The sequence below is a fragment of the Fusarium flagelliforme genome (assembly GCF_020744385.1).
Source record: "Fusarium flagelliforme strain FIESC 12 MPI-CAGE-AA-0113 chromosome Unknown B0J16scaffold_5, whole genome shotgun sequence".
NCBI classification, from domain to species: domain Eukaryota; kingdom Fungi; phylum Ascomycota; class Sordariomycetes; order Hypocreales; family Nectriaceae; genus Fusarium; species Fusarium flagelliforme.
In genome coordinates this window covers 2,062,869-2,078,681 of record NW_025763507.1, presented here as the reverse complement: position 1 = coordinate 2,078,681, position 15,813 = coordinate 2,062,869, and the positions used below count along the sequence as shown (strand labels likewise).

The 15,813-nt window shown below is 50.5% G+C and overlaps 4 protein-coding genes across 4 annotated transcripts; 3 read left to right on the top strand and 1 right to left on the bottom strand.

The window, feature by feature from the left end:
• Positions 1-4,385: 4,385 nt before the first annotated feature.
• Positions 4,386-5,888, bottom strand: B0J16DRAFT_269376 (uncharacterized protein; the record flags this gene model as incomplete). Its single annotated transcript, XM_046123507.1, has 1 exon — positions 4,386-5,888. The coding sequence occupies one exon, from the start codon at positions 5,886-5,888 to the stop codon at positions 4,386-4,388; it is 1,503 nt and encodes a 500-aa protein (XP_045981373.1).
• Positions 5,889-6,706: 818 nt separating this feature from the next.
• B0J16DRAFT_321698 (ASST-domain-containing protein) lies at positions 6,707-8,538 on the top strand (the record flags this gene model as incomplete). Its single annotated transcript, XM_046125647.1, has 3 exons — positions 6,707-7,353; positions 7,464-8,112; positions 8,164-8,538. The coding sequence occupies 3 exons, from the start codon at positions 6,707-6,709 to the stop codon at positions 8,536-8,538; spliced, it is 1,671 nt and encodes a 556-aa protein (XP_045981372.1).
• Positions 8,539-9,908: 1,370 nt separating this feature from the next.
• On the top strand, positions 9,909-12,503 carry B0J16DRAFT_157792 (uncharacterized protein). The gene is made up of 5 exons (XM_046122157.1): positions 9,909-10,386; positions 10,476-10,567; positions 10,622-11,658; positions 11,760-11,850; positions 11,911-12,503. The coding sequence occupies exons 1-5, from the start codon at positions 10,110-10,112 to the stop codon at positions 12,133-12,135; spliced, it is 1,722 nt and encodes a 573-aa protein (XP_045981371.1). The 5' UTR covers positions 9,909-10,109; the 3' UTR covers positions 12,136-12,503.
• Positions 12,504-13,855: 1,352 nt separating this feature from the next.
• B0J16DRAFT_157700 (pyridoxal phosphate-dependent transferase) lies at positions 13,856-15,775 on the top strand. Its single transcript, XM_046122154.1, has 6 exons — positions 13,856-14,089; positions 14,151-14,153; positions 14,229-14,238; positions 14,358-14,408; positions 14,495-15,144; positions 15,209-15,775. The coding sequence occupies exons 1-6, from the start codon at positions 13,979-13,981 to the stop codon at positions 15,656-15,658; spliced, it is 1,275 nt and encodes a 424-aa protein (XP_045981370.1). The 5' UTR covers positions 13,856-13,978; the 3' UTR covers positions 15,659-15,775.
• The last annotated feature ends 38 nt before the right edge of the window (positions 15,776-15,813 follow it).

The window sequence follows — 15,813 nt, the reverse complement described above, 5'->3', positions numbered from 1 at the left end:
ACTTCGGTCATCGTTACATCCCTCTGCGCTCCCTTGCGGCACACTATCGATATCCGGCTCCGCCCAGTCCGAACAAATCGAACACCATGTTTGTCTTGTCTCTTGCGACTACGACCCCTTGAGTCATGCTATGAGCGCGTGTCGATTGCTTGCCTCGCCCTCCTTACCGTACACCATCGGATGCTGACCCACGGATGCGCTGCCCTTCTCTCACTAACTAACGACGTATCGCATCGGTCCGTCACCTTACGCAAGCTTGAGCGCTCCCGCGCTCCCCCCACCCAGCCGCCGTCGACATTTTGATTCACTTCCCCTCGACGTACGGACAGAGCCCGGTTGCTCGGTATGCTGTCCCATCTGCGGTTCCACAGGCGAGGGCCGTCATCAAATCCCACCTCACCCTCTCCTGATCAACATCCTACTTCACCCACTGTTGGTCACCCTACGCCCTTCTCTCCCGATGCTCTGTCTCCGGAATTACGACCGACGTCTTCGAATCCCTCTACCCTACCTCCTGCTCTACCGCCCATATCCCGCGTCACTACAGAGGATCTTGGAAAATCGCGGGATAGTCGTCAAGATGCTGCAGCGACAAGCCCACTAGATACCCGACCACAGCCAGCTTCGAAAACGTCGTCCTTCATTGGGGGTGTTGCTCTGAGAAAGTACCAGCGTGATATGGAAGCACAAGCCACCGAGGCTATCGACAACAAAAGAGTGATTGGTATTCTCGGTCAACATTCAGCTTCCCAGCCAACATTAACATCAAATAATCCAGCCTTGCGGCCATCGCCACAAGTCATAAAGAATACGAAAGCTACATCCTCGTTCAGCACACCCACAGATCTCCAGCAGCCTACCGGTCGCCGTCCTGCAGGTACCCGTTTGGTAACAGAGCTGCCCTCTCTTACGCAGACAACAAGCAACACCGAAAATCCCAAGCCCAAGAAAGGACTACCGTTTCTCAAGAAACCAATGTCGACATTATTAATGAGGCGCAAAAACAGTCAGCATGCCCCTGACCTGCGCCCATTACCCTTGGCCAAACGCCGCGAAGATCCAGTGTATGATCCTCGTATCATGGGAACTCGGGTCCATGATTTCAGTGCGCCACGACCAAAGAAGAATACACCAAACAGGGACACGGCGCAACCGTCCCTGACTTCGCCTTTCCCCATGTCTGCTCCTCTCCCTGCGCAAGACAGGTTCCAAAGCCCATCGACCATTCCAACCCAAGAAACTCCACTGTCAGCCTCGAACCTGACAACCCGTGAACCTAGCAATGCTTCCGAGTCCATTTACTCGCAAGACTCTAGAGCTCTTAAAATGACACCAAGTACAGCATCTACAGCACCCCAGGCCCCAGTGTCTGATCTAGACACCCTTACATTATCAGATGCCCCCCCAGTCCCTCCCAAGGAGGGCGCACCAATCTCTGTCCAACCAAAATCGCCGCGCGCGTCGCGTTTAATTGGCGAGGAAGCTTACATCCATGACGGACCCTCAATTTCTCATCGGGCGGGCAGATCCCGGGGCCCATCACTGTCCGGACTGTCTGGCAAGGACATACCATCTGCTATACCTCGACACATGAAGAGTACATCTTCCAGGTTCAGTTTTGATATGATTGGTGCTGCGAAGCAGGAGAAACTCCTTGAAGACAGGCACCGTCAACGAGAGCTCGAGAAGAAGACTACAGACGTGCCTATCCCTAGAGACTCACGCTTTGACGATTTTGACGACGATGGTTTTGATTACGATGCGATGATGGAGGATGATGGCTTCGAAGAGGATATACCCATGGTTGGTGATGACTTTGACGATATGGACCAAGGTTTCAACAATGGGTTGGATGACCACATGGATGACCACATGGGCGGTCATATGAACAGCACTTTGAATAGGACACTGAGTACCTTTGACAACAATCTGAACAACACACTTAGCGGAAACTTGGATGAAGATCTGGACGAAGAGCTTGATCCAGATAACGACCAGGAAAACTTTTCGGGCTTTGTATTCCAACGATCGGGACCTACATCATCGATAGCCAGTCCTCGCAGTGCTGGCTTTTTGCCAACCCCAAGGGATGCCGAAGGTAATCGGATTGGATTTGCCATGAGCCAGTACACGCCTGAGATGCTCGGAGAGCTATCTCCTTTGTCTCCAAGACCCCCCCATGACCAGCGCATTAACCAAGAGATGCAGGCGGGTGGGCTAGGGATTCAAGGACTAGATGTTCCAAGGGTGCCCAGCCTAGAGAATGAAGCTGCATTCCAAAAAAACCAGGACCTACCCCCTTTAAGCGCGGGGCGCTCACTCAACGATGACGAGCTCTATTACGACGATGGGATGTTGGAATTCGAGAGGAACGAATTCGCCGAGGATCTCGCTGCCCCTCCAGAATGGGACGATACCCCCTTTGACGAGTCGATTTTTGACAATAACGATACCGATCAGTTTGGTCGACCGATAGCGGGTGCCTTTGCGCATGCACAATCGCTGAAGCGATCGGAGAATCGAGATGAACCGAATCGGACGTCTGACACGACAGCACCATTCTCTCCGGGCTCAGAGGCTTCCAAGACAACGGCTCATACATCGCTGAATGCCGATGATAAAGAAGAAGTTCAGCCTGAAGTTGCTCAAGACAGCCCTGACCCTCGATCGTCCCCTGCTCCCACAGCCGTAGCCCCATTGTCATCATCCCCAGCCGGTGACTCTTTTGCGGCTTATCAGGTCGCCCTTGCTGCTGCAACGTATAAGGCGGCAGCATCAGGAAAGTTCCAACGGGGCTCATCTCCTCCGCTCGAGCACACCAATCTGCCCGAGCCAGATCATTCTCCAGACACACCAGGTCACGACGGCTCTTTTAGACAGGACGACTATGAAAGTTTTGATGATTATGGTGATTACAATGATTCCTACGAGAACATGGCCGATCTGGAACTTGACGATGATGCTATCATCGCTGAGGCCAATGCAAGCGCTTTGGCTAACGACTGTGATGGTTGGTATGGCCAGGAATTTGGCTTCTACTCAGCCCCAGCTGGCCAACAACAAGGACCAGAGTTCGAGTATGCCAATGGTGGGTTCTTCGGTCCTAAGGGCGGACTGGATCGCAGCACCAGTGGACGCATGATATCGAGGGAGCCGAACCTGACACCTATCACGGAGCGATCTGAGTACTCAAACAGAAACTCCTTCATGAGCCTTGGCATGCCTGGCTTTAGAGGAACGACACCCCTTCAAAGTCCTGGCCTGGCTCAACTTGCTCTCCTCGGTGATCGCGGCGACGAGATGACTTTATCTGCCCTACTGCGCCTTAGGTCCAGGGCATGGGGCGGTTCTCAAGCTAGTCTCGTGTCCAGCCAAAACGGATCCCCTCGATCAGAGAGAGGTGATCTGTCCACCTCCCCCTGGGGCCAAAGCTTCATGAGCCCAACCACTTTCCATACTCGAAAAAACTCGATTTTATCTACCATCAGCCACGACTCGGACAGCGTAAGCGCATCAGGAAGCCCGACATTGACAGGTGGCATACCTGGCTTTACGCTGTCCCCCCCTCCTGTTCCGACGCTAACCAAACTCGAGACCGGTGTCAAAGAGGATGCTCAGATACCCCCTCTCAATGTCAGCAGGTCTGCCTCAAATTCTTATGATAACCTGATCTCACCAGTATCGGATCCAGACGAGAGTATGCCGGCATCAGCGTTGGTGAGTCCCTTGGATCCGCCCAACAGGGCCAGCATGGCTGAATCCAGCGGGGCTCCCAAGCGCCCCGGCATGGGACACCGTCACAGAGGCTCGGCCGACAGTATATCTTACACTAAAGAGGAGGATAGTGGCGCAACGCGTTGGGTCATGGAGCGACGACGCACGGGGGAATCTGGACAGGTTGAAATAGAGCGAGAAGTTCTTGAAGAAGGACGAATCTAGGAGATAGCACCCTGTTTCTTGCGCTCCTTCTGATGCACATACTGAAACGAAACAGGAAGGATTGCACAAACACATGATGGAATGAGGAGTTTGGGTCAGGGTAGGATATATATATCTATAGAATATGTGTTAGCCGTCGGCCCCAAGATATGGGCCTAGGTCGTGCACAGGGAGTTAGGAGGCGGAACAAAAAGCTAGGCATTAAGGGTGCTGGCGGAACTGTCTGTGGGGGATTGAGCACCCATATTCTTTTTGAACTTCATGTATACTTTGAATGATGTCGAGCCTCGTGGATCGAGCATAGGAGATAGGACAGAGCGTACACAAAAGACTGATATCTAATCATGAATTTCCCAACCCAGCTTCAGAACAACGACTTGCAATGCAAGTTCAGATTTTCTATGCTTCACGTATCGTTCGTACACTTCAGATTGAAGTGGGTGAACTCAGGGCTTCTTCCACACGTCTCTCCACCACTCCTTCAGTCCGTATGCCTTCTCTCGAGCCTCGACATGAACCTTGACGTTATCTCCGCCAGTCAATGTCTCCAACAAGCTAGTTTGCTTACCTGCTTGACCTCCCCCACCCAAGCTCCTCGCCTTTCCACCGGTCGCACGATCCTGGATCTCCTGAGCGATCGTGGGCGCGACTTCAGCAAAACATGCCTTAAGTTCGCGCTCAAGGGAAAAATACGGCTTCTTTGCCAAGTCCGGCGCCATGAGGTTGTAACTTCGCGTCAAAGCGTTAAGACGCTCGATCGATAGTTTGTGATAACTCAATTCAGCTTGTTCCCAGGCCGAGTCGCGGAAAGGTCTTCCAATCATGGGTGAAGCAGTTTTAATCTCATGTACTTGCCCAGAGGCGTTCTTCCGTGGAATTGGGTTATGTACTTCTTCCGCAGCTGCATACTCTTCCGCCCTGCGCACCTGTTCCTGCAGCGAGCCTCCTCTGGAAGCAATCATTCTTGCTGCAAATCGCCGCCAATCATTGCGCAGCCGGCCTCTGAACGTTCCCAACTCTTTTGCAAGCTCCTGTTGCTTCTCTATCCACGGTGGGACGATGTCTTGTCGTTGAATCATCTTATTCATGATATATTCCGTCGTGTCGATAAAGGGGTTATCAGCACGTGAGTCACGCTCGATATTCTTCCCTCGGGGTATGTTCTTGAACTGTCCTCTCGCAATGGCGTTCTCAATACGTTCGTTTGCTAGGGCCGCAAGACCTGTGATTGAGTTTGGCAGTGCTCTCGCCCCCGGCTCAAAGCGTTCTCGCAGTTCTTTTCGCCATGCTTCTTTTTCATCCTCGCTCATACCGTTATTTGGCTTTTGGACTCCCATACCTACGTAAGTATTGACCCTATCCCTAGCTTTGGCTACCTTCTCTCCAGGGGACCGTCTCGGCTGTTTCTGCAATCGCATATCCACAGGTGGTGGCTGGTATTTGCCCCTTAGACCTGGAGCAAGAGGCTTTCTGGCATCGTCCAACATTCGGAGTACGGTGTCTGCCGTATGTTCCTCCCCTGCCCACGCCTGCGCAGAGGCAATATGTCGCGTGCCTTCACCTACAGATGATGAGAGACCGGCTTCTGCAAAGGCACTGGCGTTGTCCGATTTGAACTGCGCATCGGCAATCTTGTTCAGAAGCCGTTCCTTTAATTCATCTGAGAACCCTGCATCCTCCACAGCTCGGCGTCCGGCCCTTCCGCCTGTGAAGAGAGCTTCTTCTGTGGCTTCTTCTAGTCGCCGAGCCATCGGCCCTAGTTCTTTCTCAGACACCGGCGTATCATCCTCTTCCTTCTCATATTTAGTCGTGTCTTCCAACTGCTGATCCTTCGTTTTAGATGCGCCAGCTTGCGTTGAGTAATGAATGAGTGGCAATGTCCTAGACCGGCGCGATGCTTGGAGGCAACGATGACAAACAAAAGGCGCACGACGGAATGATACAGACATCTTCCAGCTGCATAATTTGGATCGGAAACTAGTCATCAAGCACGACAAGAAAAGTTGCAGTGTTGACAGACTAATGAAACTGAGTGAACTTGTAATGACGGCAGTGAAACTGATGGAGTTAGGCTTAGTCATCTAGCCACCCGTCCGGAAAAGTAAGTACAGCTTCACAGAATTCAACCTCGCCACTTTACTGTGCTTAACTTGGGGTGGTACCTATTTGGATTCAATATTATACCTCGTACACATGTACAAATAGGTTGTTGATCATATACGACTGTATTCCATTGACACCTCATTCAACGATAATGCTGACGGAATTTGTTAGTTAATAGACAGGTACTGCGTAGAATACCACTCCTCGGGCACATAATTCTAATTCCTAGGTAGAGCCCAGTAGCCAGGTACTAACCTATTATATGCCTGCCTTCCTAGGTAGTGTCTTAATAGGTAGGTACCTAGGTACCTGCCTTAAGAGAAAATGTATACCTAAGCACGCGTGTAGGAAGGCATTGAATGCTTCAATGTTGCATTTAGTGGGAGTCATGGAAGGTCTTCGGTTGCTCCTGCCTTAGATATTGCAGTTCCACGCCCCGATATTGGGGAAGGCACAAGGAGAGGAGGTCCAGTCAGATGCGACTGCATCTTGACAACGGGTCTCATGAACGTTTGTGAAATGGGTTTGAAACTCTCGTCCTACATGGAACATTATCCCCTCTGCGTCGACACTTTTGGAGTCTTCTTGGACCTCTGTTATTCTCTCCTGACTGCTATGTCCCATAGTGCTTCTCTCGTCTCTACACTCAGCCTTTTCTCCTAAGATGCTCTCGTTTTTGGTGTCAACGTTAGTATTTGTTTTGCTGGCTGCTCTGTCCTTCGCAGATGTGGTTCCGATCAGCGACTTGGAGGCGTACAACAATGGCTTCATTGGCCAGTTCCCTTCCCAGACCTTCAAGTCTTCAGATGCTGTTGCCCCCGTCTTTCAAATCAACACTTTTGAGCCCAATCATGTTGACGCTTCTGGATTTCTCTTCCTAACTATGGAACATGGCGACAATTCAGGACCTGCCATCTTCTCAAGCAAAGATCTCAGCCTTGTGTACGCCGATATCAGGTATAATATAACCTTCGATGCCCGCGCGCAGGTGAGAAATGGGGGCAAGTACCTCACCTTCATCGAGAGTGGACGCTGCCACGCGTTTGACGCCAACTACCAAAAGAAATGGACAGTTTCAATCCGGGATTTAGGAGCTACCAACGCCAACATCCATGACTGCGAGTTCACTACTCAAGGAAATGCTCTCATGACTGCGTATCAGGACATCAGATACAACTTGACTGCTCTCGGCGGAGAGATGGACGGCTGGTTGAGTGATTCTATTTTTCAAGAGGTTGATCTCGAGACCGACAGAGTCTTCAGCGTTTGGCGATCATACACACATATCAATCTTACTGATACCATGGTCAAGTACAACCCAAAGACGACATTCATGGGCGGTCATGGATTTGACTGGTTTCATATAGACAGTGTTTCCAAGGCAAGTCTCTTTCCAATCCTCATAGATCTTGTGCTCACAGGAATCAGACCTCGGAGAACCATTATCTCGTCTCATCAAGGGGTTTATCGGCAATAATTCTTCTGCAGGCTGATACACTTGATCCACAATGGATTCTTGGAGGAAAGCACAACCAGTTCAAAGATCTCAGCGGTGGCAGCGCAACCAACTTCGCCAACCAATATGACGCAAAGTTTGTTCAGGGAAATGAGAGCCGGATTAGCTTCTTTGACAACCAGGGCACTGAAGCGGGATTATGTAACGGGGGCAATTGTTCTCGGGGCGTTGTTGTGGAACTCGACTACGATAAAATGACAGTCCAACTCTTACATGAATTTCCTCATCCCCAGGAAGTATATTCTGGTTCGGGAGGTAGTGTCCAGGGCTTGGACAATGGAAACTTCCTTGTCGGTTGGGGGGCTAATCCGGGGATTACTGAACATGCGCCCAACGGTACGGTTGTGATGGATATTCAACGAGGAGTGGTGCCGTACATCCCCGAAAGCGACATAGGTGCTGACATGTCTGTTTATCGAGCGTGGAAGATGGAGTGGATTGGCCGACCTCCATGGGGCCCTTCTATCGCTTCGTCGGCCCCGGGAGATGATGGCTCAGACGTTAGCATCTATGTGTCTTGGAATGGCGATACCCAGGTTCATCATTGGGAGGTGGTATGTTACCATGAAACTAACTATCGGACAAAAGAGAACTGACTATGACAGTATGCAGGCGAAGACGAAAAGAATGTCACCTCTTCCCCTAGACTCCTTGCGAACTCATCCCGAGTCGGCTTTGAAACAGAAATCGGCCTGGAGGGGCTAGGACTATCGCTTCCCAGAACCGCCCGAGCAATTGCCGTCAGTAAAAGTGGCAAGACCCTTGGTTCGACAGCCATCGTCGACCTTGCAAGTGGTAAACTCAACGGCAATAGCAGCAGCATCTGGAAATTGAAGCCACAACCTTCTGACGAAGAGCCTAGCGATCGCCCTGATAGTAAAAAGAAACCGGATGATGAGGAAGATACTGCATCTCAGGCAAAACCTTCTGTGAGCTCATTGTTCGCTCTGCTACTTGCCATTGCTTTTATATCTTTCTAAGTTTGGAATCTCGAATTTGGGCGCAGAAATTACGTGACAGTAGAAAGAAATAGTCAAAATTCTAATAGATCGACCCGCTATTTTCGCCTGTAACGGCATTACTGAGTTTTTCAAGTGTTTGCTACCCCGCCTCTTCCCCAAACTATTGTGTTGGTTGGAGATCATCTAAGTTGATGCCTTTGCAGGAGAGCATGGCGAGCAAATGTATGTAGGTAGCTGCATGACAGTAATAATCAGCAACTGGGCAGTCCCATCAATAATTGCGAGTTTTGTTGAATGTATGTATGTACTAACTACCTACCTATATATCGAACCCTTTAAGGCTAGGTAGTAGATTCGTAGTCAAGAGTGGAGTCCACCTGAGTCTTGGCTTTGGAGGTTTGGAGTAAGTTAACTCCAACTCCTCTCCGACTGTTGTAGTAGCGCTTGACAAGGTGATTGGCATCTTGAATAGAAGATAGAATATAGGCAAGACGACCGAGAGCTTCTTAGCTTAACTATGACAAGGTTACAGTGATCTTTCGCCGCCCCCTCAGAGGCAGCATGAAATAAATGGTCGGTGAGGAATTATCGGCCTCACCACGGTCGTGGAAATAGTTCTCCAATTATCCCAGTACCTAGGTATCTAGCTTAGCTCCAGGGGTCTGCAAGATTTGATGGCGCTAACTGGTCGCCGATTGTTCTAGCTCCTGGGCGCTGATGAGGCTCCGCAGTCAGTGAAGTTACATAACCTTTAGTAGGTAGGTAGTTATCAGACCTTCCATTGTTTTGATCAACAAGGTTAGGTTAGTAGTTTACCAACTCTTGACTACCTAAGAAGCATTATATACCCAAATCTGTTTCTCATATGTACTGTACTGTACCGCATGAAGTCGAGAGTTCCATGACCCACATAGGTACCCAGGGTATAAGTGGTGTTGAGTTGAGTTGAGTTGAGTTGAGTTGAGATGAGTTGAGATATTGGAGTTGCGTGTTTGTTTGTTTGTTTGTTTGTTTGTTCACCGAGAGAAATTGCGTGCTCCAGACTTTGTACTCCATTGTTTAATGATTCTGCCATACTCGGTCTGGCATGGCTCGTCCCGCTTTGATCCGACCATCCGCCCCTAGGATAAAAATTGTCAACCTCTGGCTCCATTTTTACCAGTGAAAGGTCCCTCCCATACCCCATCAGATCAGACTTTCTCACTTTTGTGTTCTCTCTGCTTTGCCCAACATTTGTCGCTGCTGCGTACTCGTTGTGCAGGCGGTGTACCGTATCAGTCAAGAGTCGTTCGTTGATCTCGTTATCGAGCGCATTTGCCTCTGTCTTTCGGTTGACCCATTTGAAGTTACACTTCCATCACGCATGTCCAACTTCAAGTCTGTCCAACACCACCTATAGACATTCGGAATCAGGTTTCAGGCAAAGTACTTGGACCGGCTCCGGCTACTGTATCTTCAGGTGCTATCGCTATCGCTATCGCCATCGCTATCGCCATCATTGCTGTCTTCTCCAGGCTTGATAGGCAGGCTTTTATTGGTCATCGCTTTCACATTGAGTGCCGCACCTGGGAACTGAAACAGTTGAAGCCATGGCCGACACTCAAGACAAGGTGTCGCCGGCCCCGGCCCCGGCCCCGGCCCCGCCATCAGACACAACCGCCGATGTCCCGAGCGGCATCGACGGCCAGGACCCCAGCAAGACGCACGTAAACATCGTCGAACACGCCCGCGCTGCAGCTCATAAGGAGCGCAACATGACCATTCGCCAAGGTATCAAGCTCTACCCCAAGGCTATCTTCTGGAGTGTCCTCATCTCGACGTGTATTGTAATGGAGGGGTATGATATCTCTCTTGTTAATAACTTCTGTATGTCCCAAAACTCTTCTTTGATAATCCAATGCCTGTCTCCTTGGTATCAGGACTCGTGTGTATGTCTTGCTGATACCTGTGTCTAGATGCTTTTCCGCAGTTCAACAAAAAGTACGGTGTCATGGGTGACAATGGAGAGTACCAAGTGCCAGCCCCATGGCAAGCTGGCCTGAGCAATGTAAGTCTTTCTGCCGCGGATTCCAGTTCATACGCTCACGACCAACGCAAACAGGGAGCCCATTGTGGTGAGATTATTGGTCTTTTCATCAATGGTTGGATTTCAGAACGATTTGGTTATCGTTACACTGTCATGGCCTGCCTTGTCTGTGTGGCCGGCTTCACAACCATTTTCTTCACTGCCCAGAATGTTCAGACTCTGCTCGTGGCCGAGATCCTTTGCGGTATCCCTTGGGGCATTTTCCAAACCCTGACCATCACATATGCATCCGAGGTCTGCCCCGTTGCCCTGCGAGGCTACCTGACCACATACGTCAATTTCTGCTGGGGTTTGGGCCAGGAGATCGGTATAGGGGTCATTCATTCCATGCTGAAGCGTGATGATGAGTGGGCGTACCGTATTCCATATGCTCTCCAGTGGATGTGGCCGCTGCCACTCCTGATCGGCATCTTTTTTGCTCCCGAGTCGCCTTGGTGGCTAGTCCGAAGAGGCCGCAACCAAGATGCCAAAGAAGCTCTGCTTCGCTTAACCAGTCTTGACCGTGAGACTGACTTCGACGCCGACGAAACCATCGCCATGATGGTGCACACCACTGCCCTAGAAGAGAAAATTACAGCAGGGGCATCCTACTGGGACTGTTTCAAGGGCACCGACCTTCGGCGCACAGAGATCGTATGCATGATCTGGGCCATCCAAAATTTGAGCGGCAATTCTTTCTCCAACTATTCCACCTATTTCCTCGAACAGGCTGGGCTCTCGGCTGACAAGGCATATTCATTTGCCCTTGGCCAGTATGGTATCAACATGGCAGGTGTCTTCGGTGCTTGGGGGCTTATGGGCTTAGGAATCGGTAGAAGGTCGTTGGTACTGTATGGCCTCTGTGGCCTCTGTTCTATGCTACTCATCATGGGTTTCCTTGGCTTAGTACCCGAAGCCCATCGGACTCAATCTTCATTGGCGACAGGCTGTATGATGATCATATGGGCACTCTTTTACCAATTGACTATAGGCACCGTGTGTTATTCTCTGGTCGGAGAATTGTCTTCTCGTCGCTTGCAAATCAAGACGGTTGTGCTCGGTCGCAATCTATAGTAAGTACAATCATTCGCAAGAACTGAGGTTGCAGTCATCCCGTGACACGCACCAGTGTCAATGTTCGAGTCATTGGCCGAAGTAGCTAACGTGTGAGAAGCAACATCGTTGGAATCATCAACAGTGTCTTGACGCCCTACATGCTTAACCCTACAGCTTGGGACTGGGGCAATTATGCAGGATTCTTTTGGGTAAGTAGCCAATCATGGCAACCCAAGATGAATATTCCATGTTACTAACAACTAGACCAGGGCGGGATTTGCTTCCTCTGCATCATTTACACCTTCTTTCGACTGCCGGAACCGAGCGGCCGCACCTTCGCAGAGCTTGATGTGCTGTTTGAAAGAGGCATCAGCGCAAGGAAGTTTGCTTCGACTGAAGTGGATGTATTCCATGAAACAGTCGAGGAGAACGTCATGAACCGTTATGAGGAGCTTGGGGATGCACCGTCCGAGGAAGTTCACAACAAAGCATAATCGATAATGAAGACTAAGCAGCGGTTCTACTTCATGAAACTTTGACTCAGGCGGTGCGTAGAGAAAGGGACCCAATGCCTCAGGGTCGGGTGAGTCTACCCCAGAAGCGTTTTCGTGACCACCTGAGCTGTGCCACATGCGACATGGAGAGATCTAGGTTAAGGAGATATCTCGGATCTCGGTCGGCATTGGCGTTCCCATCATCCAGGCGTTGGCGTTAAGGGTAAAACCCATATAGTTTGAATTCAGGATAATAGAGTCAAAAGGAACGACATGCCCATAGAAAGTATATGACAATCGAATTAATGATAGCTTCTTCTTTTCTCTGAATGTTTGTACTCTCGCTCGCTTTGATACTTGCTTTTCTGGTCATTGCAGTTTATGAAACATTGCAACTGATCCTCGAGAGACTATTCAACGCAGGACCGACTTCTTATTGTTTGATAGCGATATAGCATGAGAAGAAACATTTGAACCAATAACTGGTATAGTAAACGGGACCGGGCCGGTCACGAGGACGGGGCCGTTGCGCAATACAGAGTTCGTGGGAAGATAGAACTTGATGCAAGGCACAAGCTAACTGGCGGTTGGAGGGGCGGCAACGGCAGTAGCCTCTGGACAAGCGGAAAGTTCATGTCGATGCCTGTACATGTTTTGCGAGGCTAAGTAGGGGTAACAGAAAACTTGGCTTTAGCCGCACACGAGAAAGAATAGCTGGGCCAGTTTGTGGCGGGTGATGCCGGCTCGTCGACTATTTGTTTCTTGCACCGTAAGCTTTTCCTCTCAAGCTTTCTGTTATTCTGGCGTGATAGTCGGGGATTGCTATTGTAACAGCGGACCCGCTGCTACTAACATCCATAACTATGTGCAGGCTCAGCGGAAGACCCAGAAAGGGATGCGCGGTAAACAAGCCGGAGTCGACCGGGCGGCTGGAAGAAGAATTGACTGTCTTGTCCATCAGGTCAGGATCGGGGTGTGGTTGCCGACGGTTGGCGAGGCCTGCTTCTCGGCAAGGCCTCACACATTGACGAGCATCCTGACAAATAGATGCCTACGGCACTTCATTAGATCGACAATATATATTTTCATCAACGAGAAAAAAGACTACGTGTATCGATAGTGATCGGTATCCCGGAGTCAGGACTCTGACATGTGCAGATGACCGTTGGCTAGATCCCGGGCTTCAGACGGCTTTGAGTAGCTTGGGTCCGGGCTTCTGGAGCTCAGATCATGCTACCCGGCAAATGGAAACAAACATGCATCTGTATCCGTACTTGCGAGTTGCTTGTAGGTAGGTAGATGAATTATGCTGGATAAAAGGATCAACAGCCTGAGCTGGGTAGGTACCTATCTAACCCAAATCAGCCGCCTCAGGCGCACCACTCAGAAACGTACGTTAAAAAAGGAGCCTGAGCCCTTACTAGTAGTTACTGTACTTCCTAGGAAGGAAGGATCAATCGATTCCTGTGGCTATGGATTCTAAACACGCCGATGTCCGGGGTAGCCCCACTAAGATTTCACAGCAGAGCCCACCAGAATGCCCTGTTGCAAGTGAGCTCATTGTGTGGGAGCTACCTTGAGCCCCCCATAAATTAAGGGTCTGGAAGCAGACGTCAGTACATGATTGGATAATGGCTGCTCTAACCCACCTCCGAAGAGGCCCGATCGACAAAATATAGACACCGGGCTGGGCATGCCTTGCCTAGGTAGTCACTCTCCGCCATAGAATCGCCTCAAGTGATCCTCCTTCTCCCCTCTCCTCCTCCTCCTCCTCTTCTTTCCAATCTTTCCACTCTTCTCAACCTCTCCTTCATCACCAATCCACCACATCATCGCCTTCACAATGCTGTCCACTCTCCGAGTCGCCAGTCGCCGGGTTGCCCGTCCCGCCCAGTACAACCTGGCTGCCATTCGCGCTGCCTCCAACTGGGCCAACGTCCCCCAGGGTCCTCCTGTATGAGCTTCTTCACTGCTGTCGCGTATCTTCTCTGTGATCTTATGCTAACATTTCGCAGGACGTAAGTGGAATTCTAGTATAATGAGCTATGCGCGAGTCCCGTCGCTAATCAATTGCTTCGTCTTGCTTACAACAGGCTATTCTTGGTACGTACGATGACTCCCACTTAGTATTATGCGCCTTGTTACTCAGGATACGCAACCTATTGCGCCAGAGTCCAAGCATGTTCTGGCAACCCAACAATTGTACTGACTCCATATTTCAGGTATTACTGAAGCTTTCAAGGCCGACAAGTTCGACAAGAAGATCAACCTGGGTATGTCGCAACGTCATCCCCACCTGACCCCGAATGCGGAGGTATCTCGCTATCTTCCGAATTGCTCTGACTCGGTTCGTATACAGGTGTTGGTGCCTACCGCGATGATGCTGGCAAGCCTTACGTCCTCCCTTCCGTCCGCGAGGCCGAGCAGAAGGTCGTCGAGTCCAAGCTGAACAAGGAGTATGCTGGCATTACTGGTGTTCCTGAGTTCCCTCCCGCCGCCGCAAAGCTGGCCTACGGTGCCAACAGCCCCGCCTTGGACCGCATCACTATCACACAGACCATCTCTGGTACCGGTGCCCTCCGTGTCGGCGCTGCCTTCCTTGCCAAGTTCTTCCCTGGCGAGAAGAAGATCTACATCCCTCAGCCTTCGTGGGCCAACCACAAGGCTGTCTTCAACCACGCCGGTCTCGAGGTTGAGCAGTATCGCTACTATGACAAGAAGACCATCGGACTCGACTTCGAGGGTCTGATCGCCGACGTCAAGTCTGCTCCCAACGGCAGTGTCTTCCTTTTCCACGCATGTGCTCACAACCCCACCGGTGTTGACCCCAGCCAGGAGCAGTGGAAGCAGATCTCCGATGTTGTCAAGGACAAGGGTCACTTTGCTTTCTTCGACATGGCTTACCAGGGATTCGCCAGTGGTGACACTGACAAGGACGCTTTCGCCGTTCGCCATTTCGTTGAGCAGGGCCACAACATTGCTCTTTGCCAATCTTTCGCCAAGAACATGGTACGTCTTGAACAGACTGCAATATGGTTAAGTGACTAAGAGCATTTCGCTAACATTTTAAAAGGGTCTTTATGGTGAGCGTGTTGGTGCTTTCTCTATGGTCTGTGCCGATGCCGACGAGAAGAAGCGCGTCGATTCTCAGCTCAAGATTCTCATCCGACCTCTGTACTCCAACCCTCCCATCCACGGTGCTCGCATCGCCTCCGAGATCCTCAACAGCCCTACCCTCTATAAGCAGTGGCTTGGCGAAGTTAAGCAGATGGCTGACCGTATCATCACCATGCGTGCTCTCCTAAAGGAGAACCTTGAGAAGCTTGGCTCCAAGCACGACTGGTCCCACATCACCAGTCAGATTGGTATGTTCGCATATACTGGTCTGACTGCCGAGGAGATGACCCGTCTTGCCGAGGAGTTCTCTGTTTATGCCACCAAGGACGGCCGTATCTCCGTTGCTGGTATCACTTCTGAGAATGTTGGCCGTCTCGCCGAGGCTATTTACAAGGTTAAGGGTTAAATGTAAGAAAAAGAAACAGCTAAAGGAAAAAGGAGAATGTGTGTTCATGAGACCAGCGTCGCTTCCAACAGACGACGTCTTGAATACAACATGACAGCTACGATTAGAAAGCTGTCAAGACGGATGGACTGAAATACCCAAGTCTGAGTCTACAT